At 38.0% G+C, this 17134-nt stretch overlaps 1 protein-coding gene across 4 annotated transcripts in view; it reads right to left on the reverse strand.

The window, feature by feature from the left end:
• Macrod2 (mono-ADP ribosylhydrolase 2) overlaps positions 1-17134 on the reverse strand; it is a 1801573-nt gene that overhangs the window by 165183 nt on the left and 1619256 nt on the right. For all 4 annotated transcript variants that reach the window (XM_070006718.1, XM_070006720.1, XM_070006719.1 and 1 more), the window contains exons 10-11: positions 5801-5845; positions 1070-1153 (exon numbers count right to left, since the gene is read on the reverse strand). In XM_070006718.1, coding sequence (XP_069862819.1) covers positions 1070-1153; positions 5801-5845 — 129 coding nt within the window. The remainder of the gene's footprint in view (positions 1-1069; positions 1154-5800; positions 5846-17134) is intronic.

Consider the following 17134-nt stretch of genomic DNA (forward strand, 5'->3'; position numbering starts at 1 on the left):
TTCTATCTAAGCAGCCTCCTCTCCCTCAAGACCCAAACTGGCAGCATCAGCATCACTATACTCTTCATTTCACTGAGCAATTGATGGAGTTTCACAGGAGAAAGTAGAAGATGTAGATATATTTCAGATATTAACCCATACACTTAGTTTTGAGATTCACGTGAAGAAAAAGTAACCCATGCCTACTTTAGAAGAAAATCATGATAAAAAATCAGAATGACCTTGTATGGTATGCCAGTGCTGTAAAAGAGAGACAACATATTTTCTTTGTAAACCTGAGCCCAACTAGAAGAAGCCATTCAGTGCAGAAATTCATGGCCTTGTAGAAGACAGAAGAGACCATATAAGACAGGAAACATTTGTGGCATCCATTACTGAGGGATGATTCTGAAAAGACTAAGAATGTGTCTGTGAGAACAATTACGGCAATATGATAATGGCTACAGGCTGCCTGGTACTCAGTCATAGATCTTGACTAGCAGCTTTACATAGCTTTGGAACATTCAACTTAAAAGCATTATCCTCAACTTTTCTCTTTGCAGAGGTGGCTAATACATCATAGTGAGGAAATCGGGGGGGGGTTAATTTTCATTTTTTTCTTTCCCTGTTGTTTTTTTTGTTTGTTTGTTTGTTTTTGTCTGGGCCTGGGCACTGGCCCTGAGCTCTTCAGCTCAAGGAGAGTGCTCTACAACTTGAGCCACAGTGCCGCTTCTGGTTTTCTGGTGATTTATTGGAGATAACAGTGTCATGGGCTTTCCTGTCCAGGCTAGCTTTGAACCACGATCCTCAGATTTCAGCCTCCTGAGTAGCTAGGATTACAGGTGTGGGACACCAGTGCCCAGCCATTTTTTTCTTTTACAATGACAAAAACAACTCCAAATTCCACATCTAATTTTCCATCTTCCCATGCAGAGGGAAAAGATAATATTTAGAAAAGATAACAGAATTGCCCTGTGAGTTTTGAACACTTAGAAATATCTGGACATGAACATTTACATATAACTTAAAAATTAAATAGACCATTTTTTTTTGATAGCACAATCTAAAGGAGAAGAAGGGTAAGGTTTACCTTCACTGGAGTCTTTGGAACATTCTGGTTTCTTTGCTTTGCTCTTCTTGAGGGGTGGAGAGAGGCCTTTGTGTTCTAACTCCTCTGGAAACACAAAGATTTCATGCATTTTTATTTAAATATTTACCAGCAGAGTTCAAAAGTGTGTTAAAGTTTAAATACATTTTCCTCTCAGTAAATCTACCCACTCACTGAATCTTAATTACAGATACATATGTCATCATGCTGGAGTTAAACTTTGGCAAGGGACCTGTGTTTCTCCAACTTCCTTAGACTTATACTTAAGGCTTAGGCTACAGCAGGTCTTGTAGACATTTAGTAATTCACACAACAGTTTAATTGGACACAGTGCTTTTTTGTTTAAAGATCTTCCATAAGAGAACTGCACATTTTTATGATTATTTTTCCAATAGAGTTTAATTCAAAACTCCATGGATTGACAGCTGTCATTGTGCATCTCATTTTGTTCTGCTTCAAAGTTGGACATAAATGTCACTTTTTGAAAGGATGGGGGTGGGGCTTGAAATTATCCTGCCTTTATTTAACAGCCTTCTTTAGTAATTCAAATTGGAAGTAATCACTTATATTCCCAATTTAACTATTGTGTTTCTCATTTTTTCAGTATTCTTCCAACTCTAGCCAATGGGTTTAGTAAGTAAAATGATGAAGACAGTTTGTGGAAAGTGTCTCTAAATTCATGCCATTCTGATATAGCATACTTTAAATATGCAGTCTAACATTTCTATTGAGCTCAGGGATTATGTCTTCACCTACTTACATGGAATCTCAATTTTGTTTGGGAATGGATACCTTCTTTGTCCCTTTTCAGATCTATTCCTCATCATTTAACACTTCCTTACTGTGCCTTGGGCAACTAGAATCTCTGAACTGCATTAAGAAACTTCTTGGTTCTCTGGTTTCCTATCAAATTCAACCAATGGACAGCTAAGAGAATTTACTTCCTAGACCTTAGTAGCTTTCATGGGCCAATCATGTGCTTCAGGATAAGATTATAGTCCTTGTCCACAGTCCTTCTCCATATGACTTTATGTTTCCTGAGTCCTGTAGCCACGCTTCCGCCATTGTCCCTTCAGGGCTGGGATTTAAGTGTCTCTCTCTTCTCTCTGTCTTAATGCTTTCCCTTCTTTGCTCAGTCCCTATCTCAAGCATTTCAAACAGAACACCAGCCAGAACTTCTGAGTAGCTAGGATTACAGGCATGAGCCACCAGTGCTTAGCTTAGGAATTCTCTTTCAAATATATTATTTGTACCTGAAATTATCTTGCTCTCTTGTTAATTTTTTCCTCTCCTCCTCCTCCTCATCTTTTTCTTTCACTTCCTTTTCTTCTTCTTCCTTTTCGTCTGTCTTCTTTTTCAGTGGTACTGGGATTTGAACTTAGGGACTTAGACTTGCTAGACAAGTACACTACCACTTGAGCAATATCTCCACTGTGTTTCTTGATTGTCCGTTACCTCTTTCCCCAATTCTTTGACTATAAGCTCCATGAGAAAGGGCACTTGTGCTTTCTTTGTATACTTGGTGCCTAGCAGTACCATGAGAATTTCATTTAAAAACCCATTTTTATTTTTGCTTCACCCAGGCCTTTCTTGAAGACCAAGATATAATGGGGCCTGTGCCTAATTCTCACTCTCTTAGCAGCTGCTCTCTTGTGCCAAGATTCTAAAATTATACTATGGAGCTATGACGACTCAGTTCTCTTTTCTCATTTATTAGGAAAGGAGCAGAAAAAAAACCTACCACATTTGATAGATGTTCTATTAAAAACCTTGGCATTATAGACTACAAAGGATTGGGGCAGTAGGCTAGATGTTCTATGGTTGCAAGTCAGTCACATCTAAGGTCATTACCATGGCCAGGGTGAGAAATTTTTTGCCAGTGACTACATTAGCCACCCCCTCCCAACTTCTGTCACCAGGTGTGAGATGTATGCTGACCTTTGGAATGGGTTCAGCCGAAACAGAAATGAGGTATTTGGAATAGCTCACTGAGCACAAATACCAGGCTCAAAAAGATTCATAAAGTGGGCAAAGCAACATTTGCAATCTCACTTGGAGAAGACTCTAAGCCTTTCATGTCCTTGAAATGCATTGTCTACAATGGGGGCGCCAGCAGAGAATTTCCAGTGTTGAAAATTCAATTCCAAACCAGCATTTAGTTTTAGCAAATTACATTTCTAGTTCTTGACTTTCCACCTGAATGGAAATTCATAGTGAATGGGTGAGATTTTCAAATACATCCATTTGCCTACATTTACAGATATTTAAACACCCCCTAAATGCTCATATTTCATTTTTGAACAGTTGTAAGCATGAATTCATGTTAATTATGAAGTCTTCTAGGACAGGAGTATTGTATTATTTCATGACAACCATAGGCCTGGTCCTGGAGTATTCAGTCACTGATACATATGGCCACTGTATCCAGGTTTCTCTGTGTGGCTTTATAGGAATAGTATTCCCTCTTGGACTAGGTTACTGAAGGGTGAGTTGTTCCTGCTTCCCATCAAAGCACTCCGTACTTGTTAGTCTACTTTTATTATATATATAATATTATATATACATATACATATATATATATATATATATATTTAGATAGCTTCTCTTTCTGGCAAAGGGTAGAACCTGGAGCTTTGCCATGAACATGGCTTTTCCCCCTTGAGGAACACAAGCATGCCTTCAGCACTGTTGTGTTGAGTGGCTATAGATGGTTGTTGATTTTATGCCCTTGCTAGCTTAGGTTGGAGCCAATTCCAACAATGCATGGCCCTGTACATAAAAAGACTCAGGAAAATAGTTACCATCTGATTAAAGAAGATGAAGGCCACTTCCTTTTATCTCCCATGAGACAGAGCTTTACCTTCAGGATGACTTTTTCTAACTTTCCTCTGAGATTCATTATCTACCTCTGTTTACTATATAGGTCTGGAGCAAAAAAGTTAAGAACTTTGCCCTGGGGCCAAATAAATCTGTATTCAAATTCTATATCTACCATTTAAGAAGAAATCCTTTGTAAGACTTGATGATAATTTGCCCCAGATATCTGTTTTATGTATTCCATTAACTTATGCATAACAAGAAATTGGCACAAGGCATGTTCAATTAAAGCCTTGTGTGCTGACTTAGAGAGGTTTTGAGACTCATCTGAGCCAGTACAACTAATTTTACCATCACCCATTTGAAAAAGAACATGGTAGATGTGTTCACACCCCAGAAATCAGTTAACTCTTTGCCTCATGGCTCACATATCCAGAGAGTCAAAGTTCCCAGCATCCATTTGTCTTAGGTATTCAAGTTGTTATCCACTACCATTTGACAATATTTGGCAGGTTGTTTCACTCAAGTAATCCAGCACTAGTGCATCCTTAAAACTTGCATTCTCAAAAATGTCTCTAGCTTTCCTATCTACAAGAGAAGAGATGATGAGGACAGAGATACAATGGCAGTTAGTGGTCTTAGGAGGCTTGTTTAAACCGGAGACCAGCATGTTCCAGTATGAAATCTGAATGAAGCTGTATTTCCTCCCAATACCAACTGGAATGAGAGAGACAGAGAGAAGAGAAGAGGAGCATAGAGGAGAGGAAGAAGAAGAGAAGCAAGAAAAGCAGTAATGTACTGAATCTGTACTGTGGGAAAAGTTATATGAGAAATATTCAAGATAAGGTACCTTATTCAACACCCTAAGCAAAACAATTGATGGGAATTATTGCCTCCAGAAATAGAAAATGAGCTTCACAGAAAAAGACACTTGCTTAAGGCCAAGAAATAGTTTAGTTAGTTGAATTCAGGCCTATTGATTAATGAATTCATTTTTAAGAACATATTCACTGGTTACATTAGACCAGTGTCCATGCTTTTAAACCATTAGATTTCCCTTATAAATTCTAATCTTTCTTTAGGAGTTAGCATACAGCTTCCTCTATGACAGTGAGAAAAAATTACATGCTATGCGAAAGTATACTTTCCAAAAATGACCACCCCTACATTTTAGACCACGCAGACTCTGCAAAACTACTCCTTATCAAGAGACAATTCTTTCCCCTGAATCTGAGTGACTTGTTCTGTGAAAGTGACATTATGGGACTTTAAAGCTTAGATATTAAAAAGGGTACAGCTTCTAAGGTTCATTAATTCTTGTGAGAAAAACTCAGTGGGTCAGCAGGCTATAATGAGTTTCAGGCTATTGAAAGAAGCCACATGGTAGTGTTTTGTAAAATTGTCTCAACAAGTTTCAGCTGATGATGGCTGGAATCAATCACCAGCTAGGCAAATGAATGAACAAGTTTTCATATGACTAGCCCTGGCTGTTGAGACTTCTTGGTAAGCCTCAGACTTCATGGAACAGGATAGTCAAGTTATTTCAGTTTGGTAGTCTGCACTTCATACAGAATGTATGGGAATAAGAGGTTGTTTTACATAACAACTGTGGAAATGATTTATTACACAACTTTTAACTATAGCATCCGGTTCCATTTTTACCTTAGCTGTTAGGAAGCCCAGTCTAACTTTATGCTGGGTTATAATGAGATTATTTGCTCACTAGTAAGTACAACTACTTCCTTATTATATTGATCATGTATTTCTAGCGTATTAACCTTATCTTGTCTTTCTTCAGAAAACCATAGTATATATAGTATATACATATATAGAATATATACATATATAGTACATATACATTATATATGAAAAATAATAAAATCTTAAATTTAGTACCTGAATCTTCTTTCATGTCAACATCTTCTTCTCCATCATTATCATCTATGAGAAACAGGAAAAGATAAAGTTCTATAAAAGCTAAGAACAAAATAAATAAATAATAAAAATAAATAAATAATAAAAAATAAATAAAAGCTGAGAACACCAAAATTTTCCAATTGAGCTGAATAACATAATTACATAAAAGAAGGGACAGCATATATTTCTGTTTTCTATATTATGCTGAGCTAGAAGGAAAGTGTTCATGTCAGAGAAGAAATTAACACCAAAAGTTTACATTTCTTTTCTAGGAAATAATTACATATTTATAACAAGCTATGTGTGCAGTAGTTTGTTTTACTTACATCAGTAAGTCACATCAGTCATTTCAACTATTCAAGTTTTAAATCACAGACTTTAGATGCTGTATTTTCTGCATGTGTTACAGGTATGCAATACTCATCTCCAGTAATGGAGAAATGTAGAGAAAAATGTCAGACACATAAACTTATCACATCTCTGTACAATGCCATGAAAAGTACTGCTCTGCTATTAGGTCCATAAATCTAAACCTTTAACCATGTGCTTTCAAAGCCCCTCTTAATCATATCATTCCCATTTGATTGCTCTCATCTCCATTAATGATCACTTGCAAATGGACCAAAGGATCAGGGGATCTGCAATTGCTATGCACTGTAGATGGTATGCTTGAGGTATGGAACTTATATTGTCAACTCGTTCCTCGAATGTTCTCCGTATTTGGCACTGTGATGTGACGATGGATCCCTTAATTACAGTTGTCGAACCGTGACCGTCTAAGTGATGACAGTAGGAGGTGAAGGCTTTGAGAGGTGATTAGATCACAAAGGTGTAACCTTCATGGATGGGATTAGTGGCCTGCAAAAAGATGAAGAGCCAGTCCTTGCCCTTGTTCTGTGTGAAGAAATGGGGAGAATATAGATCTCTATAGGGACCTGGACCCTTGGCAGACAATACAAGTACTGCAGCTTTAACCTGGGATTTCCAGCCTCCAGACAGGGAGAACTAAGTTTGTTTCTGATAAAGTCTCCTTGTGTCTGGCAGCCCAAATGTACAAAAACACTAGTCAGTCAAATTCTGCCTTATTTCTATATTTGTTCCACTCTACTCATATTATTGTGGATTTTGTTTTGTTTTTTTTTGTATTAGGGTTTGAACTCAGGGCTTTTCACTTGCTAGGCAAGTGCTCTGTCCCTTGAGTCACACCTCTAGTTCTTACAATCTAATTCTCTCTCTCTTTAGCTCTGTCTTTTAAAGAAGTATATTGTGTCTAAATATAGGAAGATTACTACTTCTCATCTAAAAATATCTTAATCATCAAGCACATTATGAAATGATAATGACCGAGGTCACTGTGCTTTTGTTAATCTAATTCTGACTCATTGTCAGCCAGATTTCTGAACTCTAACTTCATTGCCTGAGAGCTTCTAGAGTTGCTAGATACAACTGAAGCAAATACTAGGGTTTTAATAACCAACAATCAGCCTCTCAGAAATGGCTGATAACATTTGTGAGTCAGTATTCCAACTCTCTGGCTTTTGATATTCATTTACAAACATCTGGAGTTGTTCCTGGCTATCTCCCAAAGCCCTTCTCTCCATTGGGCCTCCGAAGTCCGAAATAAATGGTTGAATAGTTAACCTGTTGTCTTCCTATCATCTTCTCCTTCCCACTACACTCCTCTAGTCATGTGTCCAGGCTTGCTTATCAAAGAAACTAGTTCCCCTTGAATCCTTGTTTCAAGACTTTCTTCTTTGAGGGACACAGAACAAGATGGGGGTTATTGTAGTCAAACAAAGGGAAAGAGGTCTGTGAAAATGCATGGATGTGAACAGACAAGAAGTTTTTAATGAAAAAAAAGTTAATTTGATGGCTAATATGAGAAGCTATGTGAAATACTCCATTTCCAGTGACCTTATCTAGCTGAAAGCCTTCTATGCCAGGTACGATGGTTAGTTTTAGTAATCAATGTGAATGGGCCACAAAATGACCCTACATGTTTGTTTGTGTTTCTGTGAGGGTATTTCTGGAAGAGATTAACATTTGAACAGGAAGACCTAATAAACAGATTACCTTTCTCACTGTGACTAAGCATTAGACATGAAAGAGAAGGCCTGGATAAAACAGAAAGGCTGAGCCTCCCAATATGAATGTGGAGCCCTCTGCTTAAATGCACTCATGCATATATATATATATATATATATATATATATTCTATATATATTCTATATATATATATATTGTTTCTAACTTTGAATTCAAACAAACATTGGTTCTTTCTGGATCTCAAGCTTGCAAATATTCAGAATGGAACTATATGATTGGTTCTATTAGTCTTAGATTTGACCTGAACCCTGAGTTCTTTCCCAGACCTCTACCTTGCCTGAAGATTGTAGGACTTGTCAGTGTGCATAATATCATGAGCAATTCTTTATAATAAATGATTTTCCATATATAGGTGTTCATGTTTTTGTATGTATATTCTGAAAAAATACTGACTAGAACTAGCTAAAAGAAAGAAAATCCTCATTAATATCCCTTGTTGAAGTACTAAACCTTATCAGGAAAATTAAAGCAAGTAAACAACTTTAGGCAGAAAAGTCAGACACAATGTTAAAAAAATCATTTAGCCAGGTACTAGTAGTTTACACCTATCCTAGCTACTTAGAAGGCTGAGATCTGAGGATTATGTCTTAAAAGCAGCCCAGGGAAGAAAGTCGGTAAGGTATTTATCTCTAATCACAGAAAAATCTGTATGTAGCTCAAGAGGTAGAGTGTCACTCTTATGCTAAAGGAGTCCTGGCACAGTGGCCAAGCTCAGAGTTCAAGCTCCAGGACCAGAAAACAAACAAACAAACATTTTTTATGAGAAGAATTTATTGAGAATTTACACATGCCTTCATATTTTGGTATTATGTGTATTAGAATCAACAAAGTACTTTTGGTCCAGAAAGCACCTAACATGCCATTTCATGTGAATCAAATCCACTGTAATTCAACAGTACAGTATTCTATATAATGTACTTGAGTCATATTTATGTGACCTATTTCTACACAGTTTTTTTTCCCTATCAAAATCAGGAACCCAAGGGTTCCTGATGTGGCCTAGTGGTAGAGTGCTTGCTTAGCATGCATGAAGCCCTGGGTTCAATACTTTCGTACTACATAAACAGAGAAAGCTGGAAGTGGCACTTTTGCTAGCCTTGAGCAAAAGCAACTCAGGGACAGTGCCCAGGCCCTGAGTTCAAGTCCCAGGACTGGTAAAAACAACAACAACAATAAAAATTTAAAAAAAATCAGGAACCCCAAAAACAACATATAAAAACAGATGATGGTCTATGGAAATAGAAGACGACAATTACGACATTCAAAATTTGGAAGTGGCTGAGACTGATAGAGCACAAGCATGGGGCTGGCTGCTACCCTTAAACAGTTCTTTAAGCATCATATTCTGAGAGGACAACAATGGAACCAAAGGTTTCTAGTCAAAGTGATATAAATACCATTTCAAAATAGTGAGTGTTGGGGCTGGGAAGGTGGCTCAGTGGTAGAGCGCTTGCCTTGCATGCATGAGGCCCTAAGTTCAATTCCTCAGCACCACATAAGCAAAAAGAAAAAAGTAGGAAGCGGCACTGTGGCTCAAGTGGTAGAGTGCTAGCCTTGAGCCAAAGAGCTGAGGGACAGTACCCAGGCCCAGAATTCAGGCCCCACAGCCGGACCCCCCCCCAAAAAATAATGAGTGTTGTATCAGGTGATATAATTCTGGGTGTTAAGGAGTGAGCATGCTAGGGGAAAAAAATCCCTTTCTCTTCTGGTTGTAGACCACCCACAGGCTAAAAATACATTTCTCCTTAAAGGAAGAGCCTTTTTGATATTAATTTCATAAAAGGTGTTGTTTTATTCACCACATCCCTCTCTGTCAGAACATTCTGTTATGTTCTAGATAAAATTTACAAATATGTTCTGAGTTTGATTTAAAAAAGTATGTGAAAACCAACTAGTTGCTCCTGAGAAATCAATTTAGGGCAATTCTATAAGGATATTTCTAACTGACTTGGAGATCTATAATATCTATTTCACTTTCTTCTGTGGAAGACATAGTTAATATGATTTTTGGTCTAAATTATTATTACTATCTTCTGAGAAGCACCTTGTTTCCCAATAATGAACAGGCCACACTCAGAAATCAGACATTCTAGGCTTTGGAATGACTTGAGATCTGGCTTATTCCCTTCCCTTGTACTGTTGTAATTAATACAATATTTGGGGAAAGTCGAAATAACAAAAACACACAAAATCCCTCTAAACAGAAGAGTTTGCTGGTGGGGTAGATCAGGCCTATATATAATCTCAGGGTCTTCAGATTAATATTATTAGTTCAAGGCCAGCCTGGACAATAAGTTAGTAAGATTCTATCTTAGCCAAAATAAGTCAGATGTAGTGGTCCATGTCTACAATCTAAGCTACACCACAGGTATAGGAGGAGGATTATGGTGCAAGGCTGGCCCTAGGCAAAAACCAGCAAGACCATATCTGAAAAATAACTGAAAGCCAAAAAAGGCTGGAGAAATGATCTACAGTAAGCAACAGAGCACCTGCCTAATAATCACAGGCCCTGATTTCAAATCTTAGTATTGGTTTCTAGATCAACAGCACCATTATCATTTGAAAACTTGTGAGAAACTCAACTTCTCAGGTGCTATTCAAGATCTGTGGAGCACAAAGCTTTGGAGAGGAAGTCTGTTTTTGATTAGCCCAAGAGTCAATGGGAATGCACACTAAAGACTTACAACTTTAGGACCACTAGTTTATAGGACTGATACTGATGTATTGGAGGACAATAGATATTCATCTTTTGGAATACCTAGGCTGAGCAAAGTTGTGATGTCACATTAACACTAGGGTGATGGGGAGTGGCCAAGGTGGGTCTGAAGAATAGCTATGCCTCTCGCAGGACACTATAAGCTGCCTTTTATATAGCTAGATGGATGGTGTGCATCACAGGCTGGGGCCAAGATTCTTAGATTGCTCAGAGATGTGTACATGGATGAAGAATAATTGCAAAGATGTCCACCATTGCACTGAAAAGGGGGGTGGGGAGTTCCCCACATAAGCCATGAAGCATCCCTTCTAACTCAGAGGGAATAAAAAGATAGACACTGGGCAGATACCTTGATTACTCTTGTCAAACTTTTAGAGATGTCTTCACACATGGGTGGACAGTTCCATAATCCTCATGCAGGATTTTATTTTTGTGTACTTTTTTGTCAGTACTTACAAGTCTTCTTTCTTAAAGTATAATTTTTTGGATAATATTCTGGTGGGCTCCTCATCCTTTTGATATTTCATTACCAATGACTCCTGGGAACTATTTGCTTTGCAGAGAAATAATTTGCTTTACAGAAATAATGCTAATGAGGATATCTTCATATTAGGAAAGATGTTGGAATCCTTACAGTTTCTCTGAGATCTGGCAAGCAGAACCTCTAGTGAGAGTGACTGATTAGGTAAATTTCTCACAGAACCTGACTTCCACCATGAAGTTGATTACCTGGACCCAGAGAATCTAACAGACAGCAAAGTGCACTCTTCAAGGCAATTGATAGGACTGGAAGAAAACTTTTAAAAACAGATAAACAAAAGCAAAAAGGCTTTTTCTTCCCAGTGTTTTTTTTTTTTTTGGCTAAGATGAACACTCAGGTGTCTTTTATTTTTTAATCTATCAATCAATAAAATGTATTTGCTTAGAAAACAGCACAGTTCTACTACTTCTGATTTGGTCAGCTGGGCACATGATAGAACCAAATTACTTAGTTATATAACTGAGGAAGACAAGCACTGGGAACTAGAGGGATAGACTTTAAGTTTCATCGTGCATGTGTTGAGTTAAAGATGTCTGAGAGATTCTCAGCTGGAGATAGGAAAAGTGGAGAAGGAGAAGGAAAAGTGGAAGACAGCATTCTCAGGATAAAGGATGTTTATTCAAGTATGATAAGGACTCCAAATGGTCTTGTGAACTCATGTGATCAAGTACATGCTGACTAGTATCAGTAACCAAGGTCAGCCCCATGAGGTCTAATAACCTCACCAAGTTGCAGACTAAGCAGAAAGCCAGTGATGGAGAGACTCTGTGTGTGTATGTATATGTGTGTGTGTGTGTTCTGTGTGTGTGTGTGTGTGTGTGTGTGTGTGTGTGTGTGTGTGTGTGTGTGTGTGTGTGTGTGTGTGTGTGTGTGTGTGTGTGTGTGTGTGTGTGTGTGTGTGTGTGTGTGTGTGTGTGTGTGTGTGTGTGTGTGTGTGTGTGTGTGTGTGTGTAAGTCCTACAGCTTAAACTCAGAGCCTGGGTGCTATCCCTGAGCTTCTTTTGCTCATCGCTAGCACTCTACCACTAAAGCCACAACTATTCTTCTGGCTTTCTGGTAGTTAATTGGAGAAAGGAGTCTCACTGACTTTTCCGCCTGGGCTGTCTTCCAACTACGATCCTCAGATCTCAGCTACCTGAGGAGTTAGGATTAAGGGCATGAGCCTTGATACAGAAACTTTTTAAAGACATGGCTTCAAGTAGAAGTCAGGTTCCTGCATCAATGTAAGTTGGAGGATTTTCAATACCTTGTGTTTATTTTTATCCTCATTGTTGCTTCTGTGCCTTCCTAGCAATTATTTCATTCATAGACTATTCCCCCAAGGAAATTTCTTTCTCCTTCATTTGCTTCAATGTTTCCAACTACAGAACAGAAATCAGTCTACACAGAATGCTGGAATGATCTTCCAAAAGCACCCTGCCAGGTTTTCTGTAAAGATGCCTATGCTAGCCTCCCCTCACCAAGTAGCATTTAGTAGTGTCTGTTTTGCCAGAACTTCCTAATGAGATAAAACTCTACTTAGTCAAGGCTCGTGTTCCCAGGTCCTTATTTGTTCTGCTGTTTATCAGCATTTGCTACACTCACTGCACACTCGCCCCTTTGAAGGGACAGATTGCTTTCTGTCTCTGCCTGGTGCTTGTTCCCGCATTCAGGTTGCTTGGATACAGCAACACTTCACTGGATTTTCATTGAAGGCAAAATGTGTTTGCAGCTTTTGAGGCCCATCAAGTGGAAATGGTTAGCACCCATTTCCTAAGAAGGCAGTAAACTCATTTATGTCACATTACAGAGAGCATGTCTTGTAGAATTCTAAACATCTATGTGAGCTGCGCATTAAATGTGCACAAACGCACCGTGTCTCCATGAGTATTCACAATTAAGGAAAATTCTGAATTCATTTACCCTGCAGTTTTTCTACACACTGGATATGCCTTTTTGGGGGAAAGAATGTAATCCACACTTGATAGTTTTCTTCTTGTTGTTTCATATGCTTATTGAAAGATTGCAGGATCCAGGTTTCAATGCTAGAACAAATTTTCATTTATTAGCTTATAACTAGAGATAAACTTACTATCTTATAGATCTATAAGCTGGAAGTCTCCAAAGGATCCAATTAGACTAAAATCAACCCATAAAGGGGCTCTGTTTTTGGCTCTGGAAGCCCCATGAAGATTCTTTTTTGTTGTTTCTCTAACTTTTAGGGTCATTCATATTCCTTAGCTCATAATTCTTTTCCTCCATCTTCAAAATCAGCATCTGTTTGAATTCTCTTTAATCTCTTCTTCTTCTTCCAATTTTACCTGAGCAATAATTATACTGGTCCTATCCATTAAGTCTGTGATAATACCTCTGTCTTAAAGTGCAAATGAGTTACAACCCTAATTCCATTAGCAGTGATATTTTTTTCTTTCAATATAAACTAACATATTCAAGGTTCTGGTGTTTAGGAGGTAGACAACTTTGTTGTAAGACAGTCTTTTTAAAAATTTCTTACAAATCAACAAGTAAAAATGTACAATAATAAAAATATAATATAATGTGATTAGCAGTTTTTTTTGGTTTTTTTTTTTTTTTTGCCAATTGTGGGAACTGAACTCTGGGCCTGGGCGCTGTCCCTCAGCTCTTCAGCTCAAGGCCAGTGCTCTACCACTTGAGCGACAGTGCCACTTCTGGCTTTTTCTGCTTATGTGGTGCTGAGGAATCGAACTCAGGGCCTCATGCATGCAAGGCAAGCACTACCACTGAACCACTTTCCCAGCCCAGATTAGCAGGTTTTTGTTTGTTTGTTTCATTTTTGCTTTTGTCATAGGGCTTGAACTCTGGTCCTGGGCGCTGACCCTGAGCTCTTCACTTCAAGGTGAAGTGGAGCCATAGCACCACTTCCAGTTTTTTGGTGGTTAATTAGTGATAAGAGTCTCATGGACTTTCCTGCCCAGGCTGGCTTTGAACTGTGATCCTCAGGTCTCAGCCTCCTGAGTAGCTAGGATTACAGGCATGAGACACTGGTGCCCCACTGATTAGCAGTTTCGTAAAAGAAATTTGGAGATCAAGGAACTGAAAAGAAAGCATAAATCATATTTGTAATAAAAGAAATGTACATTATTGCTCACCAGTGACCATATTCCTTGTATAACAGTGATAAGAAAACTTGAGAATGTGATTAATTGAGAAGAGCTGAAGAAAAGTAGATTCTCACATGCTGTTTATGGATATGGAGGCTCAGGTGGCTTAATGATAGGAAGGGCTGTTCAAATTTTCATCTCTGCGAATGGAAACGGCTGCGGTTTTTCAGAACACAATGTTACAAAAACAGTGACCAAGTTGACAAAAGTATATATGTGTGTGTGTGTGTGTGTGTATCTATATAAATATATAGGTATACATAAGTATACCTATATATATTGGACAAAAGTATTTTGGTTGTATATGTGTATGTTTGTGTATACATATGCATATCTATTTGTATATATATTTGGGATGTTGGTACTGGAGCTTGAACTCAAGGCTTCATGCACTCAGCTTTCTCTGCTTGATGCTGGGTGCTCTACTACTTTTAGCCTTTTGCTGGATGATTGAAGATAAGAGTCTTAGAGACTCTTCTGCTAGGGCTGGCTTTGAATAATATTCCTCAGTTCTCAGATTCTTGAGTAGCTAGGATTATAAGTGAAACCTACCAGTGCCTGGTTGATTGTCTATACATTTTGAAGAAACAATTCCACTTTCTAAAAAGGTATTGTTTTTTTAAAAAAGGAATGATGCTATTATCTATAAAGATAGTTTTCTGTAATTATGACTTATAAACAATTATAGAGTAATTTATAAAATTAATTTTAAAGTTCCATAGTATAACTTTGGGTAAACATTAAGCTAACAAAATTTATATGTTATGGAAGAATACCTACTATAAAGAAAAAAATCTTCATGATTTTTTAAGTAACAAACAAAGTTGTATGTCAAAATTTCTGGTTGTTTGCTCTTTCTGTTTCTACAGACAAGAAGAATAAATAACAAAATGTAATTTGTCTCTGGTTTTAGGAAAGGATATAGTTTATGGATCCTTCTCTTGGCTTATCCATTTTTTTTTTACTAAATTTGTACTTTAAGTAATAAGAACTTATGCTTTTTTAAAACACAGAAGTTGAGTTACTTATAAAATGTGTTCCTTTGCCATCATGTGCCCGGCTGGGAGCTATGTCCTGCGGCCCCTGCCCTGCAGATACCACATTGGGATACTGCCTATCAACAATCAGGGACAGAATCAAAATCCAAAACTTAAAGTGTATTGAAGTGATATGTATTGAATATATACATTTCTCTTTGACACCCAAACTTCCTTTTTCATCCTGATCAGTTGAAAGAGGAAAACTGTCAAAATTTCTCAGAGACTCACAAGTCTGGAACATGGGTCCTTCTTTATTACAGTTTCTCTGAACCAAATGCCTTCTTCCTGTTGCCTACATATCACTTGGCATCTGTTCTCCAATGCCATTCATCTGTTTTGGATCACTGTAAGTACTGCATTTGTCATGAAACTTGCCCCATCTGGAGTGGTCCTCAATGAAATTGCCTCAATTCCTGGGTGCTGCCACTATGCCAATGTGATATTTGATTACTTGCTAACATTGTGTTTCTAACATCTAGAACTCAGGGCCCTGAGCTCTCTTGCTCAGCGTTTTTGCTTATGGTTGGCTTCTTACCACTTGAGGTAAGCCTCCGTATCTGGCTTTTTACAGGTTAGCTGGAGATAAGAGTCTTGTGGCTTTGTCTGCCTGTGCTGGCTCTGAATCATGATTCTCAGAGTAGGTAGGATTATAGGTGTGAGCCATGGATTAACAACTGTATTCTTTTTTTTTATTGTGAAAATACTGTACAGAGGGGTTACAATTACATGATCAAGATAATGAGTACATTTCTTATCAAGCATTGTTGCCTCCTCCTTTGTTTCCCCTTCCCATCCCTTCCCATCTCCACCCCCTCTCTGCCCCTTGCGCCAAAGTTGTAAAGTTCGTTTTTCAACATAACATCATGTACATCTCATTGTTGCAATGTGTCAACTTGTATCCCTATTTAAACAATTTGTTTTTTCCCTTCCCCTCCACAAATTATACTAACATCAAATACAGTGAAAACAGGGGTTATACCATGGGCGAAGGACATACAAAGCAACAAAAAAATCACCTTATAAATACATTAGAAACAATCGCAAGAAAGAAAAACCAGTTGAGTCCTTATCTTGGGATTCATTTTGCCTAACATCAACTTATCTGACCATTTCTGCTTGTCTCACACATATAATAGTTATTGCAAATAAGAGAAACCATGGGACCTATGTTTCTTTGGGCCTGGCTTACTTCACTTAATATAATTTTTTCCAAGTCTTTCCATTTCCTAACAAATGGGCAATATCATTCTTTCTGATGGAGGCATAGAACATTGTGTATATATATACCACATTTTCTTGATCCATTTGTCTATTGAGGGGCATCTGGGTTAGTTCCATATCTTAGCTATGGTAAATAATGCTGCAATAAACATAGTTGTTCTGCTAGCTTTACTGTGGTCTTGTTTGTAATCATTTAGGTAAATGCCCAAAACTGGGATTGCTGGGTCATAAGGGAGCTCTATGTGGAGACTTTTGAGGAAACTACGTAGTGCTTTCCAAAGTGGTTGAACAAGTTTACACTCCCACCAACAATGCAGTAAGGTTCCCTCCTGTCCTCATCCCCTCCAGCATCTGTTGTTATTAGAGTTCTTGATTATAGCCATTCTAACTGGGGTGAGGTGGTATCTAATGAAAGAAAGACAGCCTCTTCAGTAAACGGTGCTGGCAAAATTGGTTAACTACTTGTAGAAAACTAAAGCTAGATCCTTATATATCACCCTGCACCAGAATCAACTCCAAATGGATCAAAGACCTCGAAGTTAAAGCAGACACTCTGAAAACATTACAG

Source organism: Dipodomys merriami, unplaced genomic scaffold (genome assembly GCF_024711535.1).
Source record: "Dipodomys merriami isolate MVZ:Mamm:240054 unplaced genomic scaffold, mDipMer1.0.p SCAF_7, whole genome shotgun sequence".
Classification (NCBI taxonomy): Eukaryota; Metazoa; Chordata; class Mammalia; order Rodentia; family Heteromyidae; genus Dipodomys; species Dipodomys merriami.